This window comes from Sparus aurata, chromosome 8 (assembly GCF_900880675.1).
Source record: "Sparus aurata chromosome 8, fSpaAur1.1, whole genome shotgun sequence".
Lineage (NCBI taxonomy): Eukaryota > Metazoa > Chordata > Actinopteri > Spariformes > Sparidae > Sparus > Sparus aurata.
The window spans coordinates 4,504,466-4,520,382 of NC_044194.1; the positions used below are offsets into that span (position 1 = coordinate 4,504,466).

The 15,917-nt window shown below is 44.7% G+C and overlaps 1 protein-coding gene across 4 annotated transcripts in view; it reads left to right on the forward strand.

Moving 5' to 3' along the window:
• Window positions 1-15,917, forward strand: part of abcc8 (ATP-binding cassette, sub-family C (CFTR/MRP), member 8) — a 54,939-nt gene that overhangs the window by 25,570 nt on the left and 13,452 nt on the right. The window contains exons 14-27 of one of the 4 annotated variants that reach the window (XM_030424683.1): window positions 591-705; window positions 896-1,075; window positions 2,132-2,204; window positions 2,290-2,395; window positions 6,639-6,671; window positions 8,171-8,209; window positions 8,497-8,595; window positions 10,255-10,339; window positions 10,640-10,720; window positions 12,317-12,454; window positions 12,751-12,876; window positions 12,982-13,078; window positions 14,307-14,369; window positions 15,171-15,418. In XM_030424683.1, coding sequence (XP_030280543.1) covers window positions 591-705; window positions 896-1,075; window positions 2,132-2,204; window positions 2,290-2,395; window positions 6,639-6,671; window positions 8,171-8,209; window positions 8,497-8,595; window positions 10,255-10,339; window positions 10,640-10,720; window positions 12,317-12,454; window positions 12,751-12,876; window positions 12,982-13,078; window positions 14,307-14,369; window positions 15,171-15,418 — 1,483 coding nt within the window. The remainder of the gene's footprint in view (window positions 1-590; window positions 706-895; window positions 1,076-2,131; window positions 2,205-2,289; window positions 2,396-6,638; window positions 6,672-8,170; window positions 8,210-8,496; window positions 8,596-10,254; window positions 10,340-10,639; window positions 10,721-12,316; window positions 12,455-12,750; window positions 12,877-12,981; window positions 13,079-14,306; window positions 14,370-15,170; window positions 15,419-15,917) is intronic. The other 3 variants (XM_030424684.1, XM_030424686.1, XM_030424685.1) reach the window with 3 other exon arrangements.

Here is a 15,917-nt window from a genome sequence, read left to right on the forward strand (position 1 = left end):
CAGCAGTGTCACGGCCGGATGAACAATACATCACACATCTTCTCAAATCAGAAGGAGGACAGCTCGTAATACTGTGCTGCCATCAGCACCTTTATTTAACAGGAGCGAGCTTCTTCCTCTCCTGCATGTGGATCCTTTGAGATGTCTATTTTTGGGACGGTGTGATCTGACACAGTTTGTCAGACACACCAGGAGAAAGAAGCGAGTCAGTTTCTCTTCACACCTGAACAACGGGAGGAATCGTCTCTTTGTAGAGGGAAACATGAGTTGACAGTCGTGGAAATGCAAAGTCATTGTGCAGCTATGAGTGTATTTAATCAGATGTCAGGACTGCACAGTGTATTCGCTCTAACGCGCTGAGTTCACTGCGATATGTTGCCTCGGGGAAGCATTTATGTAGAGGAAGAAAAGATAATTGAATTCAGAGATGTAGAGATATGTGACAGGCAGAGAAAGTGAAGGAGGACGCTGTTATCTTTACGTGAATGAAAGTGATCTCAGTGTTAGTTAACTTGTAAATTTTATTACGTTTGTCATCGTTCGTGAGTTTCACGTCTCCGTTTTCCTCCTCCTGTGTTGTTAATCTTCAGCGTTCAGAAGCTCAGCGAGTTTTTCTCCAGCGACGAGATCGGAGACGAGCAGGAGCCCCGAGCCATGTTGACCTCCGGCTCCAGCAATCACAACCAGAACCGATACCAGGCCGTGGTGAGTTCAGGAGCAACATTTCTGTGTTATCGTTGAGGTAGAAAGCGTTTGTTTCTCCCCTGCTGGAGCATCGAGACTGTCTCACTCTGCTGTTGTTTTTCCTCCTGCACCTTATCGTCGTCGTCCTGATAATATCACCATTTTTCCCTTTTGTAACCTCGTTGCCTGACGTTATGCACCCCTCCTCCAGTCATCCTCTAAACCATTCCCTCCGCCCTCCTCCTCCTCCTCTTTGTCCCGGTTCCTCCAGCCGCTGAAGGTGGTGAACCGGAAGCGCCCCCCGAGGGACGACTGGAACAACTACAGCTCACAGGGGGACCACGAGGGCGACGGGCCCTCTCAGGAGATGGACCAGGACACCTGTATCAAGGTGAGACAGACCATTGTGTCGTCCTCCGTCAGATACCAGCTGGCTGAGAGTCGGTAACAGGATGAGCAAGTCACAAACAAAGATATGACCTTTAAAGTTATGATCTTTGGACTTTTCCTGACATGCAGCATCTCATTTTTAAGTGACTTTAAGGTGATTTAAGGCAACGAACATGAGGATATTTAACAAAAACAGGACATTATCACTATAAAGGTGAATATAAGAGGCAATAACAGGAAGAGGAAAACGACAATAAGGTTTTAATTTGAGCTTTTCTTTAATAATTTCTGTTAGCGAGTGAATAGCTAATCAAATTAAGTACACTCAGGTTTAATAAACACAGTATGTCTGAGAAAATGGTCTTAGGTAGATTAAGTTATCAGTATTAATTCATTTAAAATGAATATGAGCTGAATGTTTACTGGCATTTAAAGACAGCAAATTAAAAAGCCTCATACTAATTTTAATTAAGAGTGTGAACGGACATTTCAAAGATAAATCTACAAACATGATTGTTAATAACATCTAAAGGTTAAAGACGGGACCTGTGAAGATGTGACACACAATATCATCATAATCTAGAACAGGTTGGGTGATTTTCTGGCGTTAAAAAGAATAAAAAACATGATTTCTTTGTATGAAATAAATCAGATCCACGGTATCTCCACGTCTTCTGAACGGAGGATGATCGCTCGTCAACGGCATTTTAAAAAATGAATTAATTGGTCTGAGATTTCATCATCACATTTTCTAAAATTACTTTTTTAGGCGCTGATAACGTGTCTTGAATGTCTGCGACGCCGCTGACTGGTTGTTAATGAAATGTAGGAACTTTATCTTTCAAGCTGAGTTTCAGATCTCTGTAAAATGTCAAACTGCGGCGAGTCGCCTGATCAATTAGTTCCCTGAATGTCACTCACAATATCTCGGATACGAGAGAACAGAGCATCAGTCTGTCACGCTGACTTCATATCACCTCTTATTACCGTTTGCATCTTCCAACGTGACTTAATCTCTGTCTGACACCTAAACCCGTCTGTTCTGCGCTCTCCTCAGATAAACAGCGGTTACTTCACCTGGACCGACGGGCCGCCGACACTTTCCAACGTGGACATCAGGATTCCTTTTGGTGAGCATCAGACATGTCACGCACCTGTTTCTCTATCCTGTTTTCCTTTAAAACCATCACCTGACTGTGCCGTTGTCTCTCTCAGGTAAGCTGACGATGATTGTGGGCCAGGTGGGTTGTGGGAAGTCGTCTCTGCTGCTGGCGGCGCTGGGAGAGATGCAGCGAGTATCGGGAACTGTCACCTGGAACAGGCGAGTGACGAGCTTTCTCTCTCTGCGCCGATCGATTCTGAAATGTTCAAATCACTTAGTTTCCTGTTTCCGCTCTGAGGGACTGAGCGGTTCTGTCTCAGAGAGGAAGCGCTGGTCTCATTAACTCCTCAGCACCTCCTCCCTCCATTCAGTTACAAACAAGTGTGATACATGTGCCCTGAGGGAAACCCGCGTACTGTGAGTTATACAGATCATTCTTGAGTAGTTGAAAGGTTAATTTGAAGAGAATTGCTCCCAGTGGAGACCCAGACGGGGGCTTTTTAAACCTCTCTGGTAATTGGACTGTCGGAGATGGAGTGCTTTTTATTTATGTGTTTATACGCAGCGATAAATTTTGTCCCTGACAGGCTAAAGTAATTAGCTTCAAAATCAGAGCCCTGAGTTCAACATGGCAATAAAACATACATTTATCTGTAGGTCAGCTGATGTTGCAGCTTTTGTTTTTTATATGGCCGACACAAAAAGAATAAAGGAGCGTCAGGATGCTTTCCTGCACCGCTCATTCATAATTGATCAAATACAGACGGGGAAACAAAGCAGACTGCAGGCTTTAAAACAATGGCTGTTTGTTAAATCAGTGATTTCATGGGATGCTAATGAGACGGCATCGTTTACTCAGAGACACGTAATCAAAGTAAATATCTGATAATTGGGGACAGATCAGGATGAGCTTCATTCTTCTGGATCGAGCGATTTATCGTGAGTCTTCACAGAAAAGCTTCTCTTCTCCTGATGTTTTTTTTAACAGCTGGTAAATATCAAATTTTATGTATTTATATATTCTAATCTTAAATGTTGCTCACCAGCTTTTCCCAGATAAAGATATAAGAGGTCATATATCACTGAAGACGCTGTGGGACAGTGAGAAATCTAGTTTCTGGTTTCTGTAATGAACCTCCACTCTAAAATACATGTTTTTCCACATTAATTTAACTGCTGTGCTAAACGAACGTCATGTAACTGTGTTTCAGAGAATCCAGGTCGTAGTTCTGCTCCGCTCGCTGGTTTGTGGCTGTGATTATTTGTGTGGACCGCTGCACTAAATCGTTTCTCCGCTCTGATGGATTTGTGCTTTTCGTTTGAATAAAAGTTTGCAGACTGACACAGACGGAGCACTTTCCTGGGTGGGATCCTACGTACAGAAACCTCTGCGGGGTCGACGTTGATACAGAACAAATAATATTCTTAGAAAGCATAATTAGATCATCATGAGGTATTTTTAAAGTGTTACCTCGTTACCTGGCAGCAGAATGTGAACCTCCGACTTCACGTTTCAAACCCAGTGGATCTAGAAAAAGCGGTGAACATTTGAAATAGCTCAGCTGAAACCGACTCCTGTTGCATGTGTAGGAATCATTAGCTCTGAATTCCCGCGTCCGAGTGTCTCATCACCTTCCCAGGATAGCCATCCGCCATCGCTCTCCACTTGTCAGCAATGTTTAGTCCCTTCGTTCCCCTCGTGCTGTCCTGATGCCAGCGGCCGCGCTGGACCTCGCTTTGATATGAGAATGAATCGCGCTCCCTGCTGAGCGACAAATCCTCTCGCTTATCAAGTGTCCGAGGGAAAGAACGAGGAGCTGTCACTCGTCCTCCTTAAGGGTTCAGACACACATTTCAGAGGATTGTCCAGCGTGTTTGTTGCTGTTATTGTCGTGCTGTGTTTCAAATCGTGAACATTTATGGCAACAGTTTGATGAGAAGTCATGTTTTGGACTGTAAGGCGACATAAATCACCGAGATAACGAAATGCATAAAGCAAACAGGCGACAGAGGACGAGTGAGAGCAGCATGTGGCTGATGACTGAACAGAGGAGTGAGCGTACGAGATGTCACGTTCATGACGACGACCTCTTTGACTCGTCTGAAGGTGATCGATGGCTCGAGGTGCCAACAAGTCGAGTTGCCCAGTTTTCATGCAGTGTCCGTTTTTCTGAGCGCTTGAAGGGCTTCTTCTCCAAGTCGTCTTCATCTTTGATTAAAGTTTTCTCCATCTGTTTAGCTCCAGGCTACGTTTTTTTAAATCAAAGCGCTTCACATTTCTCACCCTCTCGAGAGCTCTGCGCTTTCTGTGTTCATAACCGATTCGTTTTTTTGGGGTAAATTCAAACCTGTTAGTGGGTCGAAATACGGGAGGTCACGGGCATTTTTTCCTTGAGGGGTTGAAATGCTTACAGTACTTTGCAAACACCACCTGCTGTCCTCCCCCGCCCGTCCTCCTCCAACACCAAATATAGCACGGAGCAGGAGTGTGTCATTAACGTGGACGACTATTTGTATCTTGACCTCAGTTTCCAGTCGAAGCTGTGCGTGTTAGATATCTTGCTTTGCAGGAAAGGTCTTTGAGAGGCAGCAGGTTCTGACCCAAAAAAAATCCCTCTGAGGTAATAAACTGCTGCGTATCTGACCCTTGTGTCCCGAACCAGAGGGTGAAAACAGCACTGTACTGCACGGGATCAATAAAGTATATACTCTGTATGAACTAGCAGCTATCGAGCTAAAGAACAAGACAAAAACCTTTGTTTGTTGAGAAACAGGAAAGTATTATCGGTTGTTATCAGGCGTGGTCGTCACAGTCAACATGCTCCATTACTCCCTTTCATCTTGGGGGAATTAAAGGTTTTTAGTGACGGATGTTTGGGTTAATTAAAGACCGTTAGAGACTGTGGGAGGATCCTCAGTCCGGCTTTGGTGATTAAACTTGAGTTTATAAAAACTGAGTTGATGGAAACTGTGTCGTGTTCGACTTCCGCGTGAATTCTCCTCTAACGCGACCTTGAGTGCTGAAGGTGTTGATTGAGTTCGAGGGGATTTTTGCCTCCAGCGGTTCAATCAGAGATTAAAGTCACCAGCTCCATCAGCTCCATCAGCTCCATCAGCTCCATCAGCTCCGGCGTGATTACCCTGTTTTCACGATGGCTGCAGGATAAAGTGTCTTTCAAGTGTCATCAGGTGACGAGGTCTGATGAGGCTGTTTTTCTGAAGGAGTATTTTCATCGTTTTCTGTCAGAAATTGCTCAGATTAGAGCTGATAACTGAAGGAAATCATCCACAAAAATGTCAGATGGACTTTTCACGTGTTGATTTGAATTCTTTATGAAGACGAAGGATTAATACTCTGTACTCATTACTTGCTTGAGTGCTGAAACGTCGTCGTCGTTTAGGTTAATTGCAAGTGAAGTGGAACGTGTTCGGGAGGTTTTCTTCCTGATCTCGTCGTCGCTCAGTCTTCTCGTATGCGGCTGTCCATCTGAAGCTGTCCGCTGTGTGTAACTCAAATTCAAATGGGACGAATGTCATCGCGGAAAAGGAAGTTTTACATGTTTTGTGAACTGAATGTTGAACCCACTTCAGTTTTCGCCGTCGTCTTCTATAAGATGTATTTAAACTCTCGCCATGTGCCATCAGAATTCATTCCTGTAAGACGGGAACTGCACTAATGAACGAACATTATCAAAAGAATGTAAAGAAATTACAATTTAATGCCTGTGTATTGTGTTAGAGAGATATTTACAGAAGTTAGCATGCTAATTAGCTAGCCCCTGGTGTGAAAACCTCTTTCTCTCATTGATCTAAAGCGTCTGTGCTCGCTGTGTAAACACCAACGCTCCCCCGATAGTCCGGCTAGCTGCACGGCTAACAAACAAGCTAACAGCTGCTACAGTCATGGACATGCAGCAGTTAGCAGTTGCTATGGTGACATGCTGCCCTTATTTGTCGGGATTATGAATTCAACATGACCAATTATTTGTATTATTTATCTCTGTAACCAAAATGATTTAATAAACTGTATATAAAACTATAAATACACAAATTAATGTGCAGAAAAATACAGTTATTGTCTGTCTGCATTTAATCTCTTTTTCTAATTTTACACAGCCGGTTAACGTGTTTACATGTGTGAATGTGGCATGTCGAGCGTCTCAGATGTCCGTCAGCTGGGTCGCTTCCCAACAGCTGTTTTTGAAAGTCGCCGTTGTAAATCAGCTCCGTGGTCGTCCTCAGATCAGAGTCGCCTTCTCACGACGACTGAGAGGTGTCAGCGCGTCGCACCTAAAAATACACCGCGGAAGCTACTGAGCATGTGCAGAACCTCAAACAGCCAATCAGATCTTGATGAATTGCAATAATGAAATAAGAAGATTTTAAGTGAGGCCAGAAAAAGAGAACTTTCATAACTTTATTTCACTTTGATTAATAAAGTTATCTCTCTTTGTTTACGCAGCCTGCCGACTCTGGACCACGAGGGCGATGAAAGGTAAGCCGTGTCATGATGTGTTTTTAATGGTTTCCTGAAAGAGGATCCTGAGATGAACTCCTGACGACGTGAAACACAAACACGCGGGGCCGACATTCGATTAAGCTGCTGCACATAAAACATCAAACTGTAAATCAGAATTATAAATGACAATTTCATCATCGTCGCTGGATTAGCTCACAGTGTCGGAGGTGCAGATTGTATTTTTGAACGCCGTGGATCCTTGTTTATATTTTGTAACTCAGCTGGCCACACACACACACACACACGCACACACACACACACACACACACACAGGAATGTCACCTTGAATATGGCCGCAGTATATCAAACTTGGATTTGACGGCTGATGTCTTGTCACTGACTGATGCTGCTGCTGTCTCTGTCTAACCAGACACTGACAAACTCTGTTGTGTGTCTATTGATAGCATGATGTGTTGTTCAGGGTGTCAGAACGGACCGCTGCCTCCTGATTAACAGTGAAGGACGTCACATATTTAGTCATATCTGCAAAAGTATGCATGATTTTGCACAGAAAAGAGTTCTGCAGAGTGAGGAGTGTTTATAGAATCATCCAAAACAAATCATTCAATTGCAGGAAACACAAATTACTTTCAAACAAGGTGTTTTGTGTGTGTGTGTGTGTGAATTTGTCGTTTACATGATCATTGCTATCCAGAAACAATCCCTCAGCAGAAAAGTTTTCAGGGTTGGGTTTTTTTTTAGCTCCAGAGGAAAGTTTCCGTCAGGATCCGAGACAGATGCTGCTGTCTAGTCAGGAAGGAAAGAAGGAAGGAAGGTAGAGTGCTGTCACCTCAAACAAGGAGTCAATCTTTGGAGAAAGTAGGAAAAAAAAACACGCCATCCTGTGAAAGTGAAGAGGAAAGAAATCCACTCAACAGCATGAACGTCGCTTTATTTCCCTCAAAACGATCAACAACACGACCTCAGCGTTCCTTTAATTATCCAACACACACAAAAGGAGATCAGTCTCTGTGTCTTTTTGATAAATCTGGAAGAGATACCAGTTTTCACACACAAATCATTCTCTTCTCACCTCAAACACCCAAACCCAAAGTGAGAGTCAAACACAAGACGAACAAGATATCAGCGAACAGCAGCCCGACATCCCGACAGCTCTGGCGCGGACCTCGCGTTGACGCACTAATCCCAGCCTGAAGAATCCGATCCTCCGAGAACCGCGTGCGTCAGAGTCCGAACGGGGCTGACGGCGATTTCCATATCAGCAAATTACAGGAAGAAAAAAATTAGGTGGGTGGGTGGACTGTTTATTTATAGAAGGATAAGATCACAGCTAATGATAGACGCGTTCATGTAGGGCAGCGCTCGGCCTGTTTGTGTTTGGGCTGAGCAGCGCCACCATCGCCATGGTGAGGGAAGTGGAGATGGTGTGTGTGTGTGTGTGTGTTATGTCAATAGTGTCTATTATCTCAGGTGGAGCAGTATTCGGTATCTAATGTTTGTTATCGTCTCTGCAGCCCCACAGACAGAGATGCAGCATGTGACGGAGACATCAGGTGAGTAACAGCACGCTGCGCGGCGGGCGGTCTCCATGGAGACGCGTCACTGTTATCAGTAGAGATTGCAGCTTTTCTTTTAGTAATATATATATATAATCTAAAAAAACCCACTGAAGATAAGAGAGCATGTGATATTCAGCTAACATGTTGACTTCACGTATACATCGTGCTGGTTAATGATCCTCCAGGTGGTTCAGAGTTTAAACATGTGAAACAAAAGACTCCAAGTCAACACAGAGAGCGGATTATTGTTCTTCTTCGTGTGTTTTTGAACCCGCTGGTAGGAAGAGAGGTGCTGTGGCCTACGCTTCCCAGAAGCCCTGGCTGTTGAATGCGACGGTGGTGGAGAACATCACCTTCGAGATGCCCATGATCAAATCCAGGTAAGACCTCAGACCTGCTGAGCTTTTCGTAGTTTGGCGACTACAAGACTAAAAGGTCCCTCTCCTTATTAAATAAACCCCGAGGCCACCGAGGCGCCACGACCAGAAAAACAAATATAATAGAAAAATAACGAAAAAGCCGATGAAAGAAAGGTCAGATAGTCGAGAAATCAAACATTTCATATAAGAGTTTTCCTCAAAACTGAAGTTAGAGCAGTTCTTGATTGTTCCTTGGAGATGAAATATCAGATACACATCTTAGTATAAAGTCAACAGCACCTCAAACTGCAGGAAAAAGTTGATTCATTGCACGACTGCATTCATTTTATCCTGATGAACTGATTTCTAGGTGTAGTCGCTGGTTGATTGGTGGACTTAATTGTGTGGCTTCAGCGCTGTGACACCCGTAGTCACAATGAATCTGTCTGTCTGAGCAAGTTCTCCTCTCTAAAATGAAATTAAAGTCAGTAATCAAAGAGTCGTCCAGCCGAGCTGTTAAAACAAAACAAGAGGCAACAACCTTCCGCTGTGCTGATGTCTGATTGAGTCGACAGTCGCTGAGGCGCCTCCAGGCAGGATTTGTCCCGGCTGAAGGTGTGCGGCGGTTTCTGACAGTGTCACTCCTGGCAACAACAACACACTGTTCTCACCTGCGAGGGCACAAAAACACACATTTACCGGCACACACTTGAATGCTCTTCATGAAAGGTCGCGGTTGCTTGCAGCCGGGCTCTCTCCGGGTCTAATGGACTGAACTACATCTAATGGAGCGCTGTGGTTCGTTGCTGTGGAGACGTTCGCCCACCGTGTGCTGCCTGCTGTCTCCTTTGTCTTTCTCTTCACTCCTCTGCGTCTCTTTACCATCGTCCTGACCTGCTGTCGGTTTTATTTTCTCACCCAGATCCAGATGGGCTAACTCACTTTCGGCGCCGCAGCACCAGGTGTTCCCGAAAGAAATTAAAGTGTCCTCAAGGCTGTTTTAATCAGCCACGTTTGCTGCTGTGCACAACAGTCAGCTCAAGTTAAAAAAACCCACATTTATTTTGAAAGTTTTAAAGCTGATAATGATTATTTTGTCTGCAATCATGTGTCTGTAGCTCGACTTCTCTACGGGCTTGTGCTGATTTTCATCGTGATATTTTATGCCAGTTGCATAAAATATCTTGTAAAGATGATAAACATGATAAACATCAGGCTCCTACTATTTAGCATTGGTATCTAGTGTCCCAGTACTGTGTCCTAGAGCTGCTAGCATGTCTGCAGACTCATTAACGTGATATCCTCCTGTTCCTTTACATCATGAACACGAGTGAACGACTGATGCGGCACTGAAACTGTTCCCAGCGTGTCTCTATTTCTACTTCTGAATCGTCTCCGTCTTCTCTCTGTTGTTGAAGCGAGTCTGATCGAGCACTGCGGGCGAAATCCTTCACGTTAAACCGCGAAGGCTGAAACTCTTTTCATCTTCACTTCACTCAACCTGCGTGGTTCTCTTCAGAAACCTCGGTGGCTTGTGCTGTGCATACAGAACAGCCGGGTATATACAAGATGTTTAATTCTAATTAATGATACCCACAGTGTTGATAATAAGCCGGTGCATGGAGTTTCCTTCTGGCTGTTAGCAGCTGCTGTCAGTCAGTTTGTGTTTGTGCGCCACAGATACAAAGCCGTGATCGAGGCCTGTTCTCTCCAGCCTGACATCGACATCCTGCCACAGGGGGACCAGACAGAGATCGGCGAGCGGGTCAGTACAACAGACATAATAACAAATGTCTTTAAACTCCTCTGTGGTCTCATTATATTCCAGATCTTGGCAAACATCCCACTGTAGCCTCACTGTTGTGCAGGATCGTTACTGCGCAGCGAGGATTTGATGTTTGCGTGCAGAGGGAGTTGTGTTGAGCTTGTTCAGACGGAGAGGACTGTCATGTTGGATTCCTTCTTGCAGCATCGACACAAGAAACACACCCTGATCTCGTTCACAGAGTACAGCAGACATTTTATGGATGTAACCAACCAAGTTTTCTCCTGACCTCTGCTGCAGGGCATCATCCTGTCAGGTGGGCAGAAACAACGAATCAGCGTGGCCCGATCCTTGTACCAGCAGACCAACCTGGTGTTTCTGGTGAGTCTGCACACACACACACACACACGCACACACACACACACACACACACATACATACACGTCAATATTGCAAACAGGGCACAACATCTCTCCACTATCTAAGAGGGGACTTCTGCTTCTGGATATTTTGAAAAAACAAAACTAGAATAGAAAAACTTCTTTTAAGGTTTTTTTTTTTTACCACAATATTACTTCAAATATGTTCTTTACATTTCTTTCACACACACCTTCAATCAATACATTGTTTTCAGGTGTTGTATTGCACCTGGGCGTAGCTTTGTTAGCATCGACCGTGAAACAGTGTCTCTATTTTTGATGCCTCTGTATGTGACTGAAATAGCAACACACTGTCTTGAGCTCAGCTGCGGAGCTGAGAGGACAGATGCAGCTTTCTGCTGATAGTTTGAAAATGTCAGTTGTTGACGGATTTGACTTCCTATTAAATGTTTGTTACCGAAGGCTGCGACTCTCCATTATTCCTTTAGTCCATGAAATGTCGATTCTCTCTTTGTTTGTCTGACTGACAGTCCAAAGCTTTAGGATATTTAATTTGCAGATTCTGTACTGTTAGGTAGAATTCAATCCAATGGAAGGAACCTTCACATCTAACTTATGCACTTGCAATATTGTCTGAGACCAACCGGCCAGACAGCTGATGCCACAGTTGGATTGTACAACCAGAGCAGATGACAGACGACAGATACGGCGCACAGTGTCATTTCTAAGGAATGTTTGCCAACACAGTGTCTGTGCCTAGTTGTCAGTTGTTGTGCACATCGGTCCAGAGCGTCCCGAGCGTGCTCAGTGGCGACATGTCTTGTGAGTTTGCAGGCAACGCAAGAACTGGAATGTTTTCTGTGTCAGGGAGTCGAGTACAGATCTTCAAAACATCGTCATGCTGCAACAACAACAGGATCTCATCACATTATCTGAGTTTGCACACACAGCCATCAATAAAATGCACTTGTTTTCATTCTCTGTAGCTCATGCCTGCTATTAACCTAATCTGACCGCCACCACGGGTTACCACTCCGTTCACAACACTGACATTGGCAAACTGCTCGCCCACATAACGCCAAACTCGCCGTCTGCCATCTGCCTGGTGCAGTGAAACCCGTCCATCCATGCAGAACACGTTTCTCCAAAGTGCCAGATGCAAGGTGCTCAGTCCACACCCTGGTACGACTGTCGAGCACACAGATGAGCTTTCCTGAAACCATTTCGACCAGCTGGTACTTGAAACTCAAATGACTCTGCAAACCAACTGTTGCATCAGCTGTCCGGCTGGATGTTCTCAGGCAAACTATGCCGGTGAAGAAGTCGGATGTGGAGCTCCTGGGCTGTCGTCGCTACATCTGTGATCGCTCACCCAGTCGGATGTGATGCCAAATTCTCTGAAAAAATCAAATTGGAGATGATGTGAAATTGAGCAGCAGCTCTGGTGATGATTCCTGCAGTCCAGTCGCACTAAACATCCCTCAAAACATCTGTGGTGTTGATAAAACTGTAAACTTTTTTATGATAGAATCTGTGACGCTTTCTTCGCAGTTTTTCTTGTTTATGTATGTGTTTTTTCTGTTTATGTATTTTGTAGGATGACCCATTTTCTGCCCTAGACATCCACCTGAGCGACCATCTGATGCAGGACGGCATCCTCAAGCTCCTGAGAGAGGAGAAGAGGACCGTTGTGTTGGTCACGCACAAACTGCAGTATCTACCACATGCAGACTGGGTGTGTACGTGTGTGTACGTGTGTGTGCGTGTGTGTTCACCAGAGTTATTGGCAGCTATTATCTCAATCGACTCGCAGAGTTAAAGACCCGTTTGCTCTTTCATAGCCAGCGTAATTGATACGATTGCCTGTTCTGATGCTGTTATATAATTCATGGTGCAAACATTGTTAGCTCAGTGCAGAGAGTTTAAATTATCTCTGAAAGTTCCCAGTGTGCATAATGATTGATCTCCAGTGTCAGCTAATGCAACCTATTGTGTGTGTGTGTGTGTGTGTGTGTGTGTGTGTTTTGATAGATCATTGCCATGAAAGACGGCACCATCCAGACTGAAGGGACTCTGAAGGACATCCAGAACTGTGAGCCGGAACTTTTTGAGCAGTGGAAAATCCTGATGCACAGACAGGACCAGGATTTTGAGAAGGTGACTGATGACTGGACGTTTAAAATCTTAAAAGGAGAAGTGTGAACAACCCAGCGCTTTGCTTTGGATTGAAAGTTAGATGACCGTAATGTTTCTCTCCTGCAGGACACGGAGGCGGCGAGTATGACGGATCTGGAGAGGAAAAACCTGCGGAGGGCGATGTACTCCAGAGAGGCCGTCAGGACCGAAGAGGACGAGGAAGGTGAGAGGTCACGGGAGATGATTGCATGTGTGGATGATTGCAATCAATATGTGCACACTGATAATGACAGAGGTGAAAGGTCATTTCCTTTGTGCTGCTGTGTGTAACAGCACCTTAACCCCTAAAGGAACACCCTTCACTAAACGAACACCCTTCGTAAAAACTAATAGTTTTTTTGCTAATCGTTTTAAGCATCAGATCTTAACAGTATATACTCACTGTTGGAAAGCTGAGACTGTTGTGATTATTTTAAGCCCAAACACAAAGGAAAAAAGTTATTTCCAGACCATGTAATAGCCTTCTAAACTCACCATGACACAACATTAGAAAGAGCCCTCTACCGCAAGAAGCAAGAATGCCTACATACCTTCAGAGTGTTCCCTTTTTCCACAGCTACAACGTCATGCCACAATTTTTTCTTCATAGTTCACCAAGAGTCCATAGAATGGAAATATCCATGTCATTTTACCCAAAGCTAGCTACAAGTTTTGAACAAGCAAGAAACCCCAGGGTCTTAGCTTTCATTTGAGACTAGGATTATGTTTCTAGGTAAAGGGGTTCTCAAGTTAGAAGCCTTTGAATCTCAGTAGGCGCTCTTGGAAAAAAAGGACCCAAGCAAAACGCACAGACATGCCTCTAGAAAAAAAAATGTGAAAAATCAATTTTTTAGTCTTTTGACTTCAGATTTTGAGTGTAGCAAGCTGAGACCTGTGGCTGTGGCCTCATTGTGTCTGCTGTGTCCATAGACATACCTGAACCCTTATATCTTAGTCAGTTTTTTGACATTTGAATTGGACGGAAACCAAAACCTGTTCCAACCTCTGTAACTCTGTGTCAGTTTGTCATAGAATCACACTTACACTTCTAGAAAAAACTTGAGCGTGTTACCTTTCCAATGGTACCAAGCACATCCCTGAGTCTCAAACTACGTGGGAGCTGTCATGCTTTTAATTTCGGTATTTCGTTTTGGAAAAAGAACCTTAAAATGGGGGCGTTCATTTAAGCTTTATGTTACAACTGCTGCAATGTTTGCACACCAGGCCGTTTTGGTTTTCTTTATAGACTTTCTCCGGTACCGGATGTGACACCACGTTCTCTCAAACACTGAATCTGATCCTTTATTGTGTGTGTGTGTGTCTGCTGGTGAATGTGCGGCTGTGGTGAAAGGTCGCTGAGGTGCGGTGGCTGTTCACTTTATCTGTGTTCTGTGTTGTCTCCCCTCGTGCTGACGGCACCCCTGCGTGGATTTGTGCTCTGGCTCCAGCATCAGCTGCTGCCTTCGATCAAGCAGGTGTGCCCAGAAAGCATGGACTGCAAAAAGAAAGTCTGTGGCATTGTGACGCTGCAAGAAAAATCAAGGACGTGGCCGCTTCTCCCAGCATCTTAGAAACCCATCATCCATTTAGACTTTTTCTTTCTCTCACTTTCTTCCCTGAATATTTGTCACTCCTGCTCCTCAAGATCTAAAAGTGGCTGCATGATTGTGATGATGGCAGCAGCAGCAGCCAGTCATTCTCTCCATTTATTTTCCTCGTTGCCTCCCAGCCTCATGCTCCAAAGCTTGCCGCATGATGTAGTGTGATATATTTACATCAGGGGTGGGGAGGAGGAGGCGGGAGCTCGTTACCTTTAGCTCCTCGACCCCGGTCGGTCAGTGTGCCATGGCTGCTCTGCTCGCACCTGAAAAAACACCACACGCCTATCACATAAATGAGCATCTGCTTGGTGTGGAAGTAGAGATACTGCTGCATACTGTCTCTGTGATGTCTCCTCTCCTTTGGCCCTCTTCCTCTGCTGGTTTTTTCCTCTCCTGTGCTATTAGTGGCTCTTAAGACAGACACACGAGGACAAAAAGCATCAGACAAAGAAGGAAAGTGAGAGAAAATGATCAATTATCTGTGAAGGAGGGGAGGAGGAGGAACGTCAGAAATGTCAGAGAGTGTATGAGCAGTGAGTCACTGCAAAGGAGGTCACAGTTAGATACAGAAATCTTTAATGACGAGTAAGAACAGATCTGTGAGGGCCAGGTCAAATCTAAACTAAACTAAAAGCCTCTTCCAACATTTTAACTCGTCTCTGTCTCGACCTCCAGAGGAATCCTTGGAGAGCGACGATGACGACAACATGTCGCAGGTGATGCGTCAGCGCGCCACCATCCCCTGGCGCTCCTGCGGCACCTACCTGTCGTCCGCCGGCGTCCTCCTGCTCAGCCTGCTCCTCCTGTCGCAGCTCCTCAAACATTCCCTCATGGTCGCCATCGACTACTGGCTGGCACACTGGACGTCGCAGGTCATCGAAGCCAAGATCAACGCTACGGCTCGAAACTGTACCGTCGCTCAGGTGAGAGACCGCTGTCCTCTGTGCTGATCGGCAGTTTAACGAGTCGCTCAGTTTATTTTCTGTTTGATTGTCGCTCAATGAAGATGAACTTTTCTTCTTCTGCATCTTATGACCCAACCAAGAGGTCGAGACTCCTCTGTTAAGTCAGAGGATAGCTGCGAGGGGCTCAAGTCAAAGTTTTAAGTCACAAATTTGGATTTTTATGTGCAATCTTTGGAGTTTTTTTTAATCTTTTGCCTCTAAAAATCTATTAAAATAAGACACTGTGAGAACTTTACAGGTCAAAGGGTTCGGGTTGTGATTTATAGACTTCTAAATAATTCATTTTGAAGGAGTCACAAGCCAAACAGGTTGCAGAACTCACTTAACTGGATCATTTTAGGTTTTTGGTTGACATTAGCATGCTAACCAGCTAGCTCCAGCCCCGACAACACACCAAATTTGATGAGGAATGAGGAAAAACTGGTATTTTTTGTCAATCTCAGACTTTGGTACAGCA